Below are 20,357 nucleotides of genomic sequence, written 5' to 3'. Positions count from 1 at the left end.
AATTGATGATTAGAAAACCCTTGTGCAATCATGTTCACACATCTGAAAACAGTTTAGGTCGTTACAAAGCTACAAAACGACCTTCCTTTGAGCAGGTTGAGTTTCTGGAGCATCACATTTGTGGTCAATTAAACGTCCAAAATGGCCAGAAAAAGAGAACTTTCATCTGAAACTCGACAGTCTATTCTTGTCCTTAGAAATGAAGACTTTCATGTGAGACATTGCTAAGAAATTGAAGATTTCCTACAACGGTGGACTACTCCCTTCAGAGGACCAGCACAAACAGGCTCCAACCAGAGTAGAAAAAGAAGTGGGAGGCCGCGTTGCACAACTGAGCAAGAGATAAGTCAATTAGAGTCTCTAGTTTGAGAAACAGACGCCTCCACAGGTCCCCAACTGGCATCTTCATTAAATAGTCCCGCAAAACACCAGTGTCAACATCTACAGTGAAGAGCGGGCTGCGGGATTCTGGGCTTCAGGGCAAAGTGGCAAAGAAAAAGCCATATCTGAGACTGGCCAATAAAAGAAAAAGATTAAGATGGGCAAAAGAACACAGATATGGCAGGAAGACTGGAAAAAAGTGTTGTGGACGGATGAATCCAAGTTTGAGGGTTTTGGATCACAAAGAACGTTTGTGAGAAGCAGGACAAATGAAGAGATGCTGGAAGAAGCCTGACGCCATCTGTTAAGCATGGTGGAGTAATATGATGGTCTGGGGTTGCTTTGTGCTGGTAAGGTGGGAGATTTGTAAGGGTAAAAGGGATTCTGAATAAGGAAGGCTATCACTCCATTTGCAACGCCATGCCATACCCAGTGGACAGCGCTGATTGGAGCCAATTTCATCCTCAACAGGACAATGACCCTAAACACACCTCCAAATTGTGCAAGAACTATTTAGAGCAGAAGCAGGCAGCTGGTATTCTATCGGTAATGGAGTGGCCAGCGCAGTCACCAGATCTGAACCCCATTGAGCTGTTGGGGAGCAGCTTGATCGTATGGTACGCAAGAAGTGCCCATCCAACTTGTGGGAGCTTCTGGAAGGGGGGTGCAATTCTCAGATTACCTCAACAAATTAACAGTAGAATGCCAAAGGTCTGCAAGCTGTAATTGCTGCAAATGGAGGATTCTTTGACGAAGCAAAGTTTGATGTAAAAAGAAATCTTATTTCAAATATAAAATCATTATTTCTACCTTGTCAATGTCTTGACTCTATTTTCTTTCATTTCACAACGTATGGTGGTGAATAAGTGTGACTTTTAAGGAAAACACAAAATTGTTTGGGTGACCCCAAACTTTTGAACGGTAGTGTATGTACAGTGTGTGAAAAAGTGTTTGCCCTAAACCTAATAATGGTTGGACCACCCTAGCAGCAACAAACTGCAACCAAGCGTTTGCGATAACGTGCAATGAGGCTTTCACAGCGTCCTGGAGGAATTTTGGCCCATATTTTTGCAGAATTGTCCTAATATGTACATAGAGGGTTTTCGAGCAATGAACGGCCTTTTTAAGGTCATACCACAACATCTCAATAGGATTCAGGTCAGGACTTTGGCTAGGCCACTCAAAGTCTTCATTTGTTTTTCTTCAGCATTCGGTGGTGGACTTGCTGGTGTGTTTAGGATCATTGTCCTGCGCAGAAACCAAGTTCGTTTCAGCTTGAGTACACAACAGATGGTGGACATTCTCCTTCAGGATCTCTTGGTAGACAGCAGAATTCATAGTTCCTTTTATCACGGCAAGTTTCCAGGTCCTGAAGCAGCAAAACAGCCTCAGACCATACACTACCACCACCATATTTTACTGTTGGTATAATGTTCTTTTTATGAAATGCAGTGTTCTTCTACGCCAGATTATATGGACACACACTTCCAAAGAGTTCCACTTTTGTCTCATCGGTCCACAGAATGTTGTCCCAAAAGTATTGGGGATCATCAAGATGTGTTGTGAGAAATTGAGACGAGCTTTGAGTTCTTTTTGCTCAGCAGTGGTTTTCTCCTTGGAATCTGCCATGCAGGCCATTTTTGCCCAGTCTTTTCCTGAGGTGGAGGCATGAACGCTGACCTTAACTGAGGCAAGTGAGGCCTGCAGTTTTTGGACGTTGTTGTGGGGTCTTTTGTGACCTCTTGGATGAGTCGTCGCTGCGCCTCTGGGGGCATTTTGGGCGGCGGCCACACCTGGGAAGGTTCACCACTGTTCCATGTCTTCGCCATTTGTGGATAAGGGCTCTCACTGTGGTTCGCTGGATTCCAAAGCTTTGGAAATGGCTTTATAACCCTTTCCAGACTGATAGATCTCAATTACTTTCTTTCTCAATGTTCCTGAATTTTTTGGGTCTCGCAGTGCATGTGTAGCTTTTAAGGATTTTGGTGGACCTTACTGTGGTCAAGCAGCTCCTATTTAAGTGATGCCTTGATTGTGAACAGGTGTGGCAATAATCAGGCTGGGTGTGGCTAGGAAATTGAACTCAGGTGTGGACAACCACAGTTATAGTATGTTTTAAGAGGGGGGCAATCACTTTTTCACACAGGCCATGATGGTTGGAATTTTTTTCACCTTTAATAATAAAACCTTCATTTACAAATGCATTTGTGTTTACTTGTGTTGTCCTTGACTATTGTTTAAATTGGTTTGATGTTCCGAAACACTAAGTGTGACAAAAATGCAAAGGAACAGGAAATGAGGAGGGGGCAAACACTTTTCACACCACTGTATATATATATATATATATATATATATAGCTATATAGCCTATCTGACAACTGCTGGAAAATGTAGACTTAAATTAAAAAGGAGGAATGAGGAATTCTAAGTAATGACAAAAAAACTGTCTGTGCATCTACGTGATACAAGCCTTCTGAGAGAGTTTTGTGGAGCTAATAGTATTCATTAGCTTTGTGTAAAGTCATTTGGCGTTTATATAAAAAACATTACGCACTAAAGCTTTAAAATTTGTCTTCAAAAAGTTATCACATGACCTTTGCATATCTGTATTGTCATAGGGACATGTACACTGTAATGCAAGAGTGTCTCACATCAGGAGAAACAGTGGACAAAGTGGCTGTGTTTGGTTTTCAGCGGCAGCCATTGCCTCGGCCACAGGTTATATATCATCTAATATATGAAGCACCTCTGGTTGAACCACAGACAGGTGTGACTGGCTCTGGCAGAGGGCTGATGGTCTCTGTCACAAATAATAATGGCTCACTGCTGTGGCACTCAGTTCTGCCCCTTGGTCGTGGAGTTATTAACGGTGTGAAACCGGGTTGCAATCATTACTCATATGACAACTGTCCCTGCCCTGCTAGTACTCATCTGCCATGTGACTGGATGTGAATGCCTCATACCTCATGTCCAGCAGCAGGGTGATGATGTTGCTGAGCTAAGCTTATCTGCACCACTGGGACTGGTGCACTACAGAGCGGATCAGTTCACTGATGCACGGGCTCTGTCATTGTTGCTAGGGCTGGGCAATAATTCAATATGATAATGTATAGTGTGTCCTTTTGTGTTAGAATGGACAGCCCTCATTCTGACAATAGTTATAACTTGTAGTTCTTAACTTTTTAAAGTAGCATTACCGATCGGCCGGTGAGCGAGTGAAGGCTGTCACATGAGACTGGAGCTTATCAAGTCCGACAACATTGGAGTAAATGTGCAATTGGCCATCAATTTTTGGAAAAATGCCCATATTAGAACTCTGCACAGTTGATTTTTTGCATAAAAAAGTCTCAAAAGTGAATTTAGTGGTGAAATAGCAGACGCAAATTTGAAAAGTTTCCAGTCGTTGCTGCAGCTACTATGGCAAACTCCCGATCTAGATTCTAGAATGATTGCTTTATCCTTGGGTTCCAGGATGTTAACACTGAATTTTAAAGATTACATGTTGCAGCTAAATTTGGCCTTTTTGATCATCTTGAAAATATATTGGTTTCATTTTAAATGTTGTATTTTGCATCTGAATTTGGTATAGGCTATGTAATTTTTTCCTGTTGAATTTTGGATTCTGATGTTACAAACTTAGAAAAATAAAGGTGGAAATGAATCGCTGAAGAATCAAGGCCAAAAATTCAGATATATAAATTCAATGCTTAAATATTCAGTGCTAGATATTCAATGGCTTTTTGATTTCAAAATCATATTTCGAGATATTGTGATATACAATTACGATGTCTAAATTGATAATAACATACACATGCTAACTCATTGTTCTCATAAAATCTGTTGTGAAACATTTTGAGGGAATATTGAAGAATTGAAGATTTCGTTTTACATCACACTATTTTTGTGCATGCATGTAAACATTATCAGTACATAGTATTTAATAATTGTTTTCCTTTTTTCTCTATAATTTCATTTGAAACTGGTTACCACATCATTGATTATTATTTATTTAAAATCTCATTGTAAAAAATATTTTTTGGAAAGCTCCAACCGTAAACTCTACAATATCGTAATATCGATATCAATGCATTTGGTCAGAAATATCATGATATCTGATTTTCTCCACACAGCCCAGCACACCCCTATTTGTATTGTGTTACTTTATGTCATGTTGTATTAAAATGGACAGCCCTCATTCTGACAACAGTTTAATTATAACTTCTTAAGTTTTTAAATTAGTAATCACAACAAGAAGATGATGATATATTTGTGTGTGTGTACATGGTGTTTCAATGGATAGACTAGTGGTTAAGAAGTATTACTGCACATGAATTAGTAAAATTGCACTTATGAAAATTATGCACAGATGTAATAATGGCACATGGCATATATTGCACGCATATACATACATAAGCCCATTTAACAATTCCATTTTATATCAGGCCACTTGAACTAGATTGGACAAATGTATTACTGAGCTCTTTCAGACATTTAAATTATAAATATAAAGTGGAATCGTAAAACAAAGGGGCGTCTGACAAAAGATATGTATAGATATTCAAAGATTTCACCTTGCATCGATTATATTGGATCATGGCTCATTGAATTGATATATCATATATGATACATCTTGATGTATCGTTACACCCTTAATTAATTCTAAAAACTTGCTCTATTTATTTATGTCCTCATTAACTCTTCTGTTGTCCTAGGGTCAAATTGGACCGGTTTCCAAAAACTTTCTATGTCACAGAAGAACAATGAAAAAAGTGATAAATGTTGAAAAAAAACTACAAAAAAGCAGGAAAAAAGCAACAAAAACATTTTTTTTTCAAATGCTGAAAAAGTGACCCAAAAAATCTGAAAAAGGGACAAAAACATCAAAAACACTGGAAAAAGTGACAAAGAAATTGTAAAAAAAATTGACAAAAACATAATTAAAAAAAAAGGAAAAAAGTGACAAGAAATAGGAATAAAATTGACAAAAACATTGGGAATTTTTTTTTTGAAAAAGAACAACAAAATGTTGAAATTTCAACCCAGAGAAACACAAAGTTGCATGGTCGACGGGAAGACAACACAAGGGTTAAAAACATGTTGTGTCTCTTCTTCGGTAAATGCACTGTCAACCAAGGCCGTTGTCATGAGAGGGTTACATTGATTAACATGGGAGGCTCACCCGGGACTTCTCCTCCAGACGGGTCATCATGACGATGGTGCAGGTCCTCTGCTCCCACACCATCCTCCAGAAGTCGCTCAGCGTCTCCGGCAGCGGCCCCTGGGTGGCGATGTAAGCATTCTGCTTCCTGTAGCCGTCAATGTAGTTGGCGTTGATGTAGTCGCTACCTGGAACCCCTGCAGGAAGGAACCGGTCGGACAGAGTTAACAAGCATATTCATAGATAACAGAAAACAGCGGGGCTTCTTACTAAAATAGGATGAAATACACTCACATTATATGACAGGGGAAATCTGAAATGACAGTTGTCTCATTATATTTGAATGTTTAAACCCTTGTGTTGTCTTCCAGTTGACTGTGCACTTGTTAAACAACTATTTTCTGATGTTTTTGACACATTTTGCGACACTTTTTTACGCTTTTGATATTTTCTTTTACCCTACCACCAGTACATACACCACTAACACCATCTTATTACTAGATTGACACGTTTTTTTGAAATCCATGGGCAATAAACCTCATATGTAAGAAACTTTACCTCATTTTTGAGTTAAAAAAGCAGAAATTAGGAATTATTCAGACTAATATAAGACGAATGTATGTTGGTAGATAATCAGAGACGTGTGTATATCAAAGTATAGTCCAAATACTGTATTAAAAAATTCAATTTGTTTTCAAATGCTATTAATTCTCTGAAGTCTAAGGGTATATTTAAATATCTTCTTGAATTATCCTTTTAAGGGTTTTTTGCATGCAATCTGACCCCTGTGTGTTTAATATTAAAAGGCTCAGAACAGACTTAGTGTTCTGCATAGTGAGACATTGCTCCAGAGAAATATATAAAGAGATTATTTGGCCCTAAAGCAGAAATAATTTTCAAATCTCTTGCACGAACACACCTGCACTCAATTGTTTTGGTGCTTGAAATGGGTTTACAAAAGTCTTGGATTCACAAAAGTAGCGTAATATATCATTTAATAGTACATAAAGGTCTACAATTTCGGAATATTGCTTTTTGAGTAGGAGTTTTGTCAAACATCTCTTGTACTCGCCGGTGCTTCATTTGTGTTCAGAGGGTTAAATTGAATCAAACACCCAAAATGTAATGAAAGTAGTTTAATGTTCATTAATTGTACAAGCGAAGAGCTTTGTATGGTATCCATGTACTTTTTGTGTGATTTTTGTAAACAAAAACATACATATTGCTGATGTTGAAAAGGGGTCAAATTCAACCCAAGGACAACCGGAGGGTTAACTAAAGATCCGGTTCTCTTTGCGTTTGAGGTAAATCAAGACCCAACCACTATGTGAGAATGACACATAGTGGTTAAACGTTAACCACAGTGGGTAAAATGAGATGTCTGAGTGTCTCTTACCATCCACAGGTGTGAGGATGACCCTGGAGTGGTCGTAGGCGATCACATTTGCATAGCGGTTCTTTGGCTTGCTGACTTCAAGGTTGGAGTGCTCCCAGGTGAACTGCTGTCCTGGATCAATAGACTGCCACACAGAGGGGATGGAGAGAGGAGAGCCGGTAACCATTTATTACAACAATGCCCATATTCTTTTCTGTTTTTTAAAGCCTGTCAGAGCTTGGAGCAAAAAGCCCAGACCAATAAACGTGACACAAACTAATTCATCATCCCTCCCCCAGCCTGCGGCTCTATAATATATAAAAAAAAGCCCTAGATGAACTTTAACTTCCCTGGACACACACACAGGGCTGTTTGGACACTCCTAAAATCCCTTACAGCCTTTCACCTACCAGCTCAGTGCCTGGTGTTAACAAAGAACAGATCCAGTGAGGAAGGGAAACGCCATTTTCCCCAAAGGATGTGGGACAATAGTTCTTGGATGTATGTTTCCCAATAGCATACATTAGGGTTGAATGATGGTGGACCACTAGCACTATGTCAAGAGTCAACAGATTAGGACTTGTGGTAGATTTTATTTCTCAATACAGCCAAAAGTGACACAAGCATGGACTCTTTGGGAAGCACCCTCATGGAGTAGAGCTGTGGAGAGAAACAACCCGTATTGTCATTGTCATATGGTTTGGAGGACTTGTTGGGATATTTACATTTTGTAACTATTCTACCCTTATTGTTTCTTTGCTTCGATATTTATTTATTTATTTTTACTAATTTTTACAAAATGGGTCGCAGACCCGTTTTATTGGGGTGCCAATTGGCAGAGTCAAATGCATCTCAATCTTATGTGAATGAGCGTTCTTTTTTGCTACACTGGTCTTTTCAGCTCAGATGCTTTTTTTTGTTTTTTTTCTCTCTCTCTCTCTTCTCTTATCCTAGGAGTTGATAAGAAAAATGAGTTGAGAAAGGGGTGAGACACAGAACGGAGAATAGAGACCTTTTCTGTTTTTGTTTACTTTTATAATGGAATAAATATACTTCATATACATTTAAATTCATGGTTAGTTCCGCCTTTTGTCCACAGTTTAAAAATGTAGATGTTACCATGACTCATGGAGTATTTTTGTAAATCTGGGTCCCGGGGAGACATCAAATTTCTCTTTTGGGTCTTGAGCTGAAAAAGTTTGGGAACCACTGTTCTACACGAAGAAACATGACGTTAGACCAGATGGTGAATTGTTCTTGTATTAATGTTTTCTTAATTCTTATTTCCTTGTACTCTTGTGTTTTAAATCATTGCAGTATGCCAGATGGAAAGCCACGCCTGTGTTCCAGCGATGGTGGAGTGTGTCCTGATAAGAGCCGGGCAGGTTTTCAATATGCTGCCTGGTGATTGGTGTTGGGAACCGAGCAGTGTGATTAAACACTATCTTTAAACACAGAGATCTTAGAGCATGTGACCTCTGAGACAAAGGCAATCGCATGGCTCACATCTGGCCTGAGGACCCTTTTAAAAACAAAGAGAACGCGGCCTACATGCAACTGTAAAAAGCCTACAAAGTCACGTTTCCATGAGAAAAGATGGCCGGAGGATTAAAAACCACACAGGTTGTAGTTTACACCTACAGGTCACCTTCAAGAACTCTGATTCCCGATTGGCAGGAGTCCCTGAACGCAGCATAAATACTCTGGTGACCCTCTTTTCATTGTCACCCACTACAGTACATTTTGGAATTCATGGTCAATAACCCTCATTTATATAGAATTGTACTTGGTATTTGAGTTAAAAAAGAAGAAATTATGAATTATTTTGACTAATAGTTATGATCAGAGGAATGAAAGTGATCAATTGTATTTGCAAAAAGCATTGTATGGAATCCAATCCATTTATTTGTGATAATTTGGTTAAAAAGAAACCCATATTTCAGATATAGACATTTTTTAAAGAGGACAATCTGTTGCTCTCCATTACATCCGTACTAAATTGGAAGCACAGCCAAACATATGTACTCTAATTAAATGGTTTCATTTTCTGGACGAATGAACTATTTTGGATCCCGTTGAAATATGTGGGCATCAGCTTTTCATCTCTGCAGAATAGAAAACAAAAAAGACAACTTGAAACTGTAATACTACACTGCTGTCTCTGCATCGAGGAATAAAACTCTATGCTGTGCGCTTGATGTACCAGCTCAGCCAACCCGGCTATGCTTTCTGTCCTCTTTACACACTAATCTAGCACACGCACACGCACATGCACACGCACACGCACACACACCGCTTGTTTTTGCCTTTGTTGTAGGTAATAGGCTTGTAGATTGAAGAACTATTGATTAACCATTGATAATTTGTTAGCTGAATTCTATACTACTTTAAAGAGCAGGTGTTTGTGATTAGTTGTGTATTTGTTGTAATAACAGCTGGTTGAACAAGTCTGTGCTCGAATTTAATAAATACATTTCATTTAATAAAGTTCACTTTATAAAATAATTTAATTAATTTGGATCTGTAATTTTAAAGAGAACTCCACCTATGAGACTGTTTTCACAGTTCAAGTATTGGTCCCTGATTCCAGGGTGGTGCCTCGTTTATGATTTTTTTAAAATTTGGTTAAGTTATTAAAGGTGCCCTGCCACATGTATATCATTACTTTGTGGTAATGTCTGAAGTTCTACCATGGACCTGCAGGAAGACTCAGCTAACAACAGGCTAAGCTGCTTGACTCTGATTGGCTAACAGCTAGCGAATGAGAGTCTGGCTATCAGCACCCTTTCCCCAGCGCAACTGGGCGAGCTCATGAATAGTAATGAGCTCAGGCAACATGACATCAGACTGACCAGCTGTTGGGATTGGCCTGATTTCTTCTCTTGTTTCTTTTCAGTAACTAAAGCTGACAGACGAGGTAGCAGTCCATTTTGTGTTTTGTGTGGCAGGGCACATTCAATACACATATTCACAACGTTATTAATATTGATAAAACATCTTTGATGAATTGCTAACAATTGAATCTGTACCTTCCTAATCCCCAACATAGGTCTCCCAGCGATTGCTGGCTGTGAATGCAGGCGCGGGTTTAGCTGAATAATAACATGCTGAGGTCTGTTTTTCATGATTGATGTTTCACACTCCTACTTATCTTGAATCATCTGGAAAACAAATCCATACCCGTATACACACATACACACACACACACATACATATTCACAGGCAAAATGAAGCTGCGACGAGGACTCTAATATCCTGATCCTCTACTCCTGACTGGCTGGCTGGGCGGCGGCTCAGCCCACCCAGTCTCCAACTGATAATAATGACAATGGAGAAAGAGGTTGAATGCACATCTTATTTAACAGCCTGTTAGGTAAGGCTTCCACCGCGCTGCACTGACAAACCACTCACATTACTGCTAATGTGCTCCACCGACGCGTAGATCAGTTACCCAGTATGTCAGTGTAATCACACTCACGGAGCTGCAGTTCCACCAACAAAAAAAACAATGCAGGTAAACACAGCCAGAGGAATAGTCGGGCGTGAAGCGTGTGGATTTGTGTATGGCAGAGTCAGGATTACACTCAGCACCAGCTGCCACATTCACTGAGTTAAGAATAATAACTCACTTATGTCTAATACGCGTTACAGGAGTCTGTGTTGGCTCTCAATTACATCTTACGTCTTATCTATTTCTCCCTGTCAGATGAGAATCACATTCACTTTGCTGAGTGTTGTTAAAATTAAACCAAATACATACATACTTACTAATAAATATACAAACTATGGTGATTTTTACGTGATGCTTTCTGTAACTTCCAATGTTTGCATCCAGTGCCTACCAGTCTATATCCACGACATTCTACTTTCAGGATTGCTCTGTTGCCGCTGGAAATTTCGTGGGACGTAATTTCCAGGACATTGGCGTCAATTTTTTTTAATCACAAGATTAATGTTCTTTTTGGCCTAGCATACTTTGTAGTTTTTTTCACATGCTGTTGCAACAACTAGTAACGTTAGAAAAACTACAACACCACACTGGATCTACGGTGCACGCCGCACACAAGCCGTTTGGGCTCGCGGGCCGGCCACAGAGTAGTAACGTTGCGTTTTGAGTGGATGGCGAGGGCGAGATGCCAAAATGGACGGAAATAAATGGAATTCTAAATGGAAAGTTTACTTTTTTGAAGTTGCCAAATGTTCCATTGACGAGACCAAAGGGATCTGTGTGTGTTGTCGTTGTGAACTGAGCAACTGAGCATCATTGCAGCATGGCCAGTCTGATATACCACTTGATGGCCAAGCACACAGCTGTTGCCAATCCCCCCCCCCCCCCCGTCAGAGTATTTTTTTCACCCTTTTATTGATGGACAGCGTTACTTGTGTGACAGATTATTTGTTCCAATTGGGAATATTAGTGTGAAATTGAACACTACAGTTGGCTATATGTGGGGGGATCTTTGAAAAAACAGTAGGCCAAATGCTGGGGGGTCTTGAACACTACAAAAGGCTACATGTTGAGGGGGGGTCTTGAACATACAGTAGGCTACATGTTGAGGGGGTTTGAACACTAACGGTAGGCTATATGCTGGGGGGGGGGGGGGTCTTGAACACTACAGTAGGCTACATGTTAAGGGGGGTCTTGAACACTACGGTAGGCTATATGCTGGGGGGCTTGACACTACAGTAGGCTATATGCTGGGGGGGGGTCTTGAACAACTACAGTAGGCTACATGTTGAGGGGGGTCTTGAACACTACAGTAGGCTATATGCTGGGGGGGGTTCTTGAACACTACAGTAGGCTATATGCTGGGGGGGGCTCTTGAACACTACAGTAGAATATATGCCAACGTTATTTTCAATAAAAAAAAACATTTACACAAAGTGAGCCGATCCACTTTTCTATGTTGATGAGAGCATTAAAATGAGAAAAAAATAATGGGACAAAAAGAAATCAAGGAACATTTAGAATAAAACTGACATTGATGCAATTAATCGCAATTCAATATTTTAATCGTTTGGCAGCACTAAGGATGATATAAACACGCCACTCCTGTTGTAAACGCAGAATCAGATAGGTCCTTATATATGTCATTTTGTAAATATGTGTGGGTGTGTTTATGAGTTGTTACTCTGATAGCCATCATCATGGTTCATCACACAAACTGCTATAATTATTATGATTCATATTTCAGGAAGGAAGTTTTACCTCGCAACTGCAAATGGTCACTTTTGGGGGAATTACTGGAATGGTGGGTCCTTTATAGAGTGTGGTCCTACTCTGTGTCTGGTGATACCTCGTGGTATGATTTGATACTGTAAATGAAATTGAATTGAATTGAATGAATTTATTGTGTTTGGGAGATATGTATTTGCCATTGCATTGGCCCAATGAGCATATTTGTTCATTTGTAAAGAGACAGTTATCGATCCTCAAGTGGATCCGACTAGGCAATCTAATTGGTCAACTAGATCCGACTAGGCAATCTAATTGGTCAATTAGAAATAGAAATTAGAAAGTGCACTTATCACCATGACAGCACATCCAGAGCACACCATGCTCATCACTCAAAATATTTCAATCAAAAACATAAAAAAATCAGGAACCGCAGGGGAACACACAGAAACTCTCCTGCATTTTTATGTAAAGGGATTCATCAGTTTGAAAGATTTTTTTTTTTTTAACAGTGCTCTGGAGACAGTTTTTGGAAATGTTTGGATCACATCAGCTGTGTCGGCATGACGCTATGTTAATGAACGTCCGTTACATTAAAGCCATTGCCAAATGAGTTGATACGAAGCTAATTAAGACTATCAGCTCCACACAGCTCTCTCTGTATTTCTCAGTATGGATATGTTCGGAAACTAGTGTTGTCCGGTGACAATAACAACCTCTTCTAAAGAGTCATGTTTTATAAATCCTCCGTGTCCTCGAGAGCCTCAAATAGTGACGCCAACAGTCCCGACCCAGAGCGTCTATATGTGACGCATCAATAACAAAACCCAAAGGCATCTGACCAAGCACTGCTTTTTGACTTGATAGGACTGAGAATGTGTTGGTTTTTTATGGGCGGAATTTATTCAATTTGGGAAAATCCCATGTCCCCACAAAGCAACAAAGCTAACTTTAGCTTAAGACGGATATCTGACTAAACAGGGCGGGTCTAGAAATCCAAATCGTCTCTGTTGCTTGTTTTATTTTGAGAGCATATTGCGCCACAATATGAATACAGTTTGAGTACAACTTTTATTTTGTTGGTAACCGTTGCATTTGAGGGTTTGATTTAATATCATATTTTTGGAACACGGAAGTAGAAAGTGATGCTTACTTCTGCGAAGGCCTTGCCGCACCACTGTTGTGCCAATACTGACGTTAAATCCCACCCTTGAGTGTTATAATGCTCAAACAGATATTAATAACAGCTTTAATCCTTGCCAATGCAGAGGTGAGGCTCAGTTAACAGCCCAAACTAAGTTTTACCAGTATAAACCAGCTTTTACGCATTTGATATGGCTAATAAATGGATGTAATCATTATTATGTGATGAAAAGAATTACTGTTATATATTATGGAGTGTATGAAGTGGTCTCAAGTGGTCCCCAAACTCATACATCAGATGTAACAAGCTGTAAGATCCTCTGGCGGGTCTCATTTTAAATGCAGCCATTATGAGCTTTTCATTTCAAGGCCTGGTGCTCTTACTATAGACTAATGGCTCGTAGCGCCGATGCAACAGGACACAGGAGGACACACAACGAGTGTGTGTGAGTGTGTGTGTGTGTGTGAGAGAGTGTGTGTGTGCGTGTATGTGTGTGCGTGTATGTGTTTTTGCGTGTATGTGTGAGTGTGACACTTTGAACTGGTCCCTCCACACCTCTGCTCTGCATTGGATGAGAAGAGCAACCCCCCCCCACCCCCCCACTCCTCACCACTTTCTACAGAGGGACAATAGAGAACATACTGACCAGCTGCATCTCTGTCTGGTCTGGGTCTGCACCACCTCAGACTGGAAACATGTAGAGGGACCAGCACCTCCTTCAATCAATGAAAATGCTCGCAGACGCTGCTGCTAGGGCCAGCCAATCACCAAGGACCCCTGCCACCAACCATGACCAGGATCAGCCAATCACTAAGGACCCCTCCCACCCCAACCATGACCAGGGCTCAGCCATCACTAAGGACCCCTCCCACCCAACCAGGACAGGGCTCAGCCACATCACAAGGACCCTGCCACCCAACCATGACCAGGGCTCAGCCAATCACTATAGGACCCCTCCACCCCAACCATGACCAGGGCTCAGCCCTCACTAAGGACCCTCCACCCAACCATACAGGACTCAGTCAGTCACTAAGGACCCCCCACTCCAATCTGGACTGTTCTCCTGCGCCCCTGGCAGAGGTTCAGCAACTTCAAATGCAGAACAACAGCTTCATCCCCCCGTCATAAGACTGATGAAACCCAATAATCCCCCCCCCCCCATACATACAACACTAGTCATTTTACATGGCACTGTGAACCCTAGTTGCACTAATGTAACTTTAAATGTAATATTTATTCATTGCAATACATTCTGCTTCTATTGCACTGGTCATAATCGTCTTATAATAAATATACTACATTTTTAATTTTTTATTATTGCACATACCTTATATGACATACTTTTTCATGTTTCTCTTTTTACTTGTCTTCTGTTTCTTTTCCTTTTTTTGGAGCCTTGCAATAAAATCTCGCTCAACTGTATATGTGAATGTGCAGTTAAATGACAATAAAGTCTGTCTAAGTCTGTCTAAGTGTGTGTGTGTGTGTGTGTGTGTGTGTGTGTGTGTGTGTGTGTGTGTGAGAGGGACGATGTGAGCCAGATCATTGCAATGGGTTGTTCTTGCATTCACTTTTGCTGTTCCTGATCCAGAGAAGATATCAAGATACAGATTTTTTTTAATTTTTTTTTAATTAATAACCTTGCACCATAGATAAGCACTGACCTCTAGTTAAGTCTGGAGCTGTGAGATGTTACATTGAGATGGCTTTTTTAGGCATTTGATTAATTGTGTGTGTGTGTGTGTGTGTGTGAGAGAGAGGGAGAGACCTAGTGCCTCGGCCATCCCCAATCTCCAGATCAAACTTTATTGAATTCTACGGTATCAGATTACACATCAGCTGCTGTGATTTTTGGTTTCATTCTTAATAGTGAAGGCCAAAATCTTCATTTTCCGAGCCCACTAGATGGCGCTCTTTGTCCAACAAAGTGTTAAAAACACACTGAATTGCCTTTTTTTTTAGCCTTTTTCTTTAAACCAAGAGCGCCATCGAGAAGGCTCAGAAAATAAATAAGAATGGTTCATGAAGATTCATGAGGCTTCCTTTGGCCATCACTAATTCCTGATTATTAGCAGAAACAAAGAGCAAATATTCAGACGGAAGCGACCTGAACCAACCGGTTTGTACCTTGGGTAAAAACTCCCAGTCTAAGTCATGTGATTTTTTAGAGATGGCAAATCACGGTGTCTCTTACCGGTCATTCACACCGCCACCGACTTGAGCGTCTAAAGTTACCGGAAGTCATTCATTTTCAATGGAAGCCGGCTTCTCTCAGCTGCAAGGAGCGGCAAATCTGTCGGCGTTTTGGGCGTTTTGCGCGTCAACCAGAAAGTTTAAATTTTTCAACTTTATGGTTATGAGCTATGACGTGGTTCAGCGGCTAATGCCAGCCGCCAATCGGAATATAGACGTCCTTCGCGCTGGCTGATCCCGGAGAAACAATGTTAACTTTCGTTCCTACCAAAAAATTCATTATGGGGACAAGCTCATAATCGCCGTTGCTGGGTTGCCTATCTTTTATAAGATAACGTTGTTTGTACATAGGGACCAGTTAACGTTACCTGCTGGTCACATCGTCTCTAATGGTCCGCTCACAGTGAAGTCCTGCACGGGTCACTAGGTTAGTCTGGCGGCTGCTCGCTCTGCCTGCATGCCGCTACGGCTCAGCGGCTAACTGGCGAGCTAACTGCTAACCAACCCCGCTGTGACCAATTGACAATACGACTTCTGTCATTGTATATGTAATTTATAAATGGTTTCTAGTGTCAGTGTATTGGCCGTGGCTGCGTGTGCTTCTCCCGATCGAACAGAGAAAGTTACGGGGGAAAAAGCTTCCCCGTACTTTTTGACAAGCGTCCTTAGCGAAGCGGGCCAAGCTTTTTTGCAGCTCAAGTCGGTGGCGGTGTGAACGTACGGTTAGGGTGTCTTGTGGAGAGTGGTGTGAGAATAAAGAGGCAGGGACTGTTGCTATGAGGCATCCAATCCTTGTCTAAGAGGGACGAAAGTTGAGTCTGTATTCTTGGCATGAAGTCAAGCCTGTTCCTAGTGGGTGCTGGACTCTGCAGGGTTATGCCTTGTCACCGATACTTCTTGCAACATTGATGGGCAGAATCTTAAGGCACCGCCATTGGGACAGCAGTGTCTGGTAGGTTTTCGGTTTACAAAACAGTATGTAATAATAATCAGATAATTATTTGAATTATTAGACTAGTAAATGCAAGTCAGCATCCTTGTAATTGGATACGTGGCTTAGTATCATCCAATACCCAACATTTCATATTTTTCATCCACATGTTTTGTTCGAAGACAGGCTTGCCAAAATATTCAAAACTGAATTGTTATTATCTTGTTTGGCAAACACAACAACCTGTCTCCACAAAGTTCCCTCCATTTCACCATATTGGGTAAGAAAAAAAACTTTGAAAGGTAGAAAAGTTGATGCAGCTGCTGTTTCATAATTTATATGCCCTCTTCCTTCTAGGGTACATAAACAGTACACCCATCTGTCCTGGTTTATCCGCTGGAAATTCACCACTTTAAATGCAAATTACCTTCCATTGTAGGACATCAACAAGCCATAATCCCTCACTGGCTTTTACAGTAGGTAAAGACAGTGGGTAATACATATTATTTTTGGAAAGGAGGCAGAGATTTATGCATGCTTAGTAGCATCCTTTTAAAAATAACTAATGCTGAACCTTAACTCTGTAATGGGGAGCCAGCTCAATACATGAGTAGAAACATCAGGCCTGGAATGTGTGATGTATTTTAGTGAGAAAATAGAATATTGATTTTACAGATGCATGGGAATGGGAAAAAAACATGTATCCCTGGCCTGACTGAAACAAAAAGCAGTTTCCAATATCACTGAGTAACACGAAAAATAAACCCATAGGGTAAAATTCATGACAGACATTGTAACGCCGCACAAGATACAACTGTCTGAAAAAGTCTTTAAATGAAATGACATGGTTTGACCATGAAGATGGGAGATGCAGTTAGCTTGACTGAAGACGTGGCCTGCATGGGTGGTCACTTTCAGCGTCAGTGTAGCGGTAACGTTAGACTGATGGAGCTGCACGTATAATTGCACACGTCCACAATATGCTCCTCTCTGGGTTTTCATTCTGAGATGGGATTATGTAGAAACACAGCTAGTCTCTCTTTGGTTTGTGCTTCCAATTGAACAATATCTATCTGACATTATGGATACAGCGGGTAAAGCTGAGCTGACTAGTAATGGAGTGCAGCTTGTCTTGCCCTGATATACAGTATATGTATGTACAGTATATATATATATATTAGGGATGAGCGAGTACAGCATTATCTGTATCTGTATCTGTTTACCACATGAATTATCTGTATCCGGATCCGTACTCGGACTGGGCGGGGCCTAAACCGGAAGTGGGTCAGGTTCTCTTGAAATGTGCGGGGCTTTAACCGGTATGTTATTGAGCATGCAATTGATATGAGTTGATCAAAAATTGTTATATTTATTGCTGATTTGAAAACTATTTACATGAAAGCATCGAGCTTCAGATCAATGGTGTTGTCATGGTAACAAACTATATCCAGAACGTTTTGCAATGAATACAACACATGCGAACAGTAAAATGTAATGAACAAGAGTTTTCATACTCAATATAACTTAATTTTTTTAACTTTTTATTTTTTATGATCAGTGTGATTTTTTTTTTTTGGTCTTTTTTTTTATTTTTTATTCCACACCAGGTATATATTGTGTGTGTGTGTATAGTGGTGTGTGTGTGTGTGAGTAAAGAGAGACACAGAGAGAGAGGGGGCGGGGGCAGCTGACAGTAAAAAATAAATATATTCTCCGATGGCAGAGACGCAAAAGGATCACATTTAAACCAACAGCACGTCTGAAACCCACGTTCCCCAGAATCTACTGGTTATATGTAAGGACTACAAACCCCACGTTCACAGAAATCTACTGGTTACTATGTAAGGACTACAAACCGAAGATAAAAACAAACCTGAAGCTGAAGAAACCCTAAACGTAACGGAACAGACCGCAGACCCGATTGACGGTTGAGCGGGAGAGAGAGAGAGAGAGAGGAGAGAGAGAGAGAGAGAGGAGAGAGAGAGAGAGAGAGGAGAAGAGAGGGAGCGCATTTCTCCATGTTCTTTGTGTGTTGATTGATCCGAGCGGTTTGTAGGCGGGGGGGGCGCTGTGATTATCACAGAACGCTCCGGCCAGTTAGGAGTCGTATTCAATCCGACACGGATATTGACTCATATTACTCGAGAATACTTGTACTTGCAAAAGTGCTTTATCCGTACCGATACTCGTTCAGCCGGATACTTGGATCACCCCTAATATATATATAAATATATATATTATATTACATAGTATTTGTCAGTGCTTTTTTTTGGATTATATTATATACGACAACAAACCAACAAACAACTGGAAAATAACAGTCATTGTGCAAAAAGTACTGAATGAATGTAAAGTGGCCTTATATAAAATATATTTTTAAGTAAAATTAGATGGCCTTAGTACAAAAAATATTGCAATGTAAGTGATTAGGTGATGTGAAATTAAACCGAATTACATGTAATTAAATTATATAGCAAAAGTAAGTATCCTGTAGATGATATGGAGTCTAACCATAGTATAAATGAGTACTCGGAACGGAAAAATATAAATACAGATAATAATAAAAATATACTTAGAGGCATGGTGAGTGGTGAGTAATTGAAGCAGGAAAGTCTAGGTAAGTATTAAAACAAAGTATTTTTTTGCCTTGGTCACTGAATTGGACCTGGGAGAACTTTTCTTTTCACCATGTATGAGAGCAGGAAGTTACCTCGTACTCCTGAGAGAAGCGAAGACCGTCATTGGCCTTAGTCTCTCTATGTGTCCGCCAGGTCGCAGACGGCAATGGAGGATTTCCCTCACCCTGCAGGGAGAGGTGGAGCGGTAAGTACATTCCATCACACACACACACACACCACACACACACACACCACACACACACAACACACACACACACACACACACACACACACACACCACACACACCCACCACACACAAAGGGTTAACAATTACACCATCCACTAACATCAACTGGTACAATGGGCAAGTGTCTGGTGGATTTGCTTCACTCTACAGCCAAAAAACAATGGTGATCTATGATTGTCTGGTACAATTTCACGCACGCACGCACACACGCATGCACGCACACACGCACCAGAGTGTAGATGCATGTTGAAGGCTCAGAGCTTGCTGGTCAGAGTGTTATGGGGTGACAGTGAGGGTAATGTGTGCTGCGAAGAAGGATGACGTATGACTGTGCAGCTCTTCAACAGCATGCCTTAACCACACCGGTGAACAAGCATGCTGATTGGTTAAAGAAATCCCATTAAGCCATAAGTGAGTGCAAAAGTGCCACAATGGTGGTTGGGGTGCTAAGAGTACCTACAGCATCTTACACTGACATTTGTTTCTATATATCTATATTTTTAATGTATTTCTACTGTATTTTATTTCAAATCTCAGTTTTAACGACATGGAAGGACCATGAGGGAAGTATATGGAGTTTAATAAGTGGGCTCTAGTTCAAATGGGTGCTATGTAAAAAGAAAGGGAAGGAGGTGGGGATGGAGGAAATATCAGTAAAACACAAGAGGGATAAAAAACTAACTTGGAGTATTCGGGCAACTGAGGCCACTGGAACCTGTGGGGGGAAGACCAGGCAAAACAAACAGAACAGGGGTCAGTTAGGAAAAGACAGAAAAACGAAAATAACACATGGATCTGTTGTGTGCTGTGCACTGTGACGCAGCTTTATCTGTAAAATATATCTTACAGGTTTTTATATTGCTAAACCCCAATGGGCACAACTGAAGCCACATGTGCAAAACTGTAACTACAGTCTGCACTGCAGCAGTTCATGTGAACCAAACTATCGTTCGGTTTTCATCGCTTGAACACAGTTTTCAAAACTCTACACACTTAGCCACAATGTGCACAACACTGGATTTACAGCACTTGTTCAAATGAAAGCTAAAATTGCAATCAGCGAAGTTTGATGGGCCCCAGACTGAGATCTATTCTGTTTTGAATGTGTGGTTAACAGTTTTGACAGCAGTGTGT

General features: G+C 40.6%; 1 protein-coding gene and 1 long non-coding RNA gene across 2 annotated transcripts in view; one reads left to right on the top strand and one right to left on the bottom strand.

Moving 5' to 3' along the window:
* The window catches only part of ptprfa (protein tyrosine phosphatase receptor type Fa), a 373,454-nt gene that overhangs the window by 32,530 nt on the left and 320,567 nt on the right, over positions 1-20,357 (bottom strand). Inside the window, exons 21-23 of the mRNA XM_032525794.1 lie at positions 19,068-19,150; positions 6,935-7,058; positions 5,560-5,735 (exon numbers count right to left, since the gene is read on the bottom strand). Coding sequence (XP_032381685.1) covers positions 5,560-5,735; positions 6,935-7,058; positions 19,068-19,150 — 383 coding nt within the window. The remainder of the gene's footprint in view (positions 1-5,559; positions 5,736-6,934; positions 7,059-19,067; positions 19,151-20,357) is intronic.
* LOC116695497 (uncharacterized) overlaps positions 1-20,357 on the top strand; it is a 94,989-nt gene that overhangs the window by 68,485 nt on the left and 6,147 nt on the right. The window contains exon 2 of the long non-coding RNA XR_004333472.1: positions 8,157-8,166. This is a non-coding gene — a long non-coding RNA (uncharacterized LOC116695497). The remainder of the gene's footprint in view (positions 1-8,156; positions 8,167-20,357) is intronic.

This window comes from Etheostoma spectabile, chromosome 9, assembly GCF_008692095.1.
Source record: "Etheostoma spectabile isolate EspeVRDwgs_2016 chromosome 9, UIUC_Espe_1.0, whole genome shotgun sequence".
NCBI classification, from domain to species: domain Eukaryota; kingdom Metazoa; phylum Chordata; class Actinopteri; order Perciformes; family Percidae; genus Etheostoma; species Etheostoma spectabile.
Note: the sequence above shows the minus strand (reverse complement) of the source record. Positions and strands in the feature narration are given on the sequence as shown.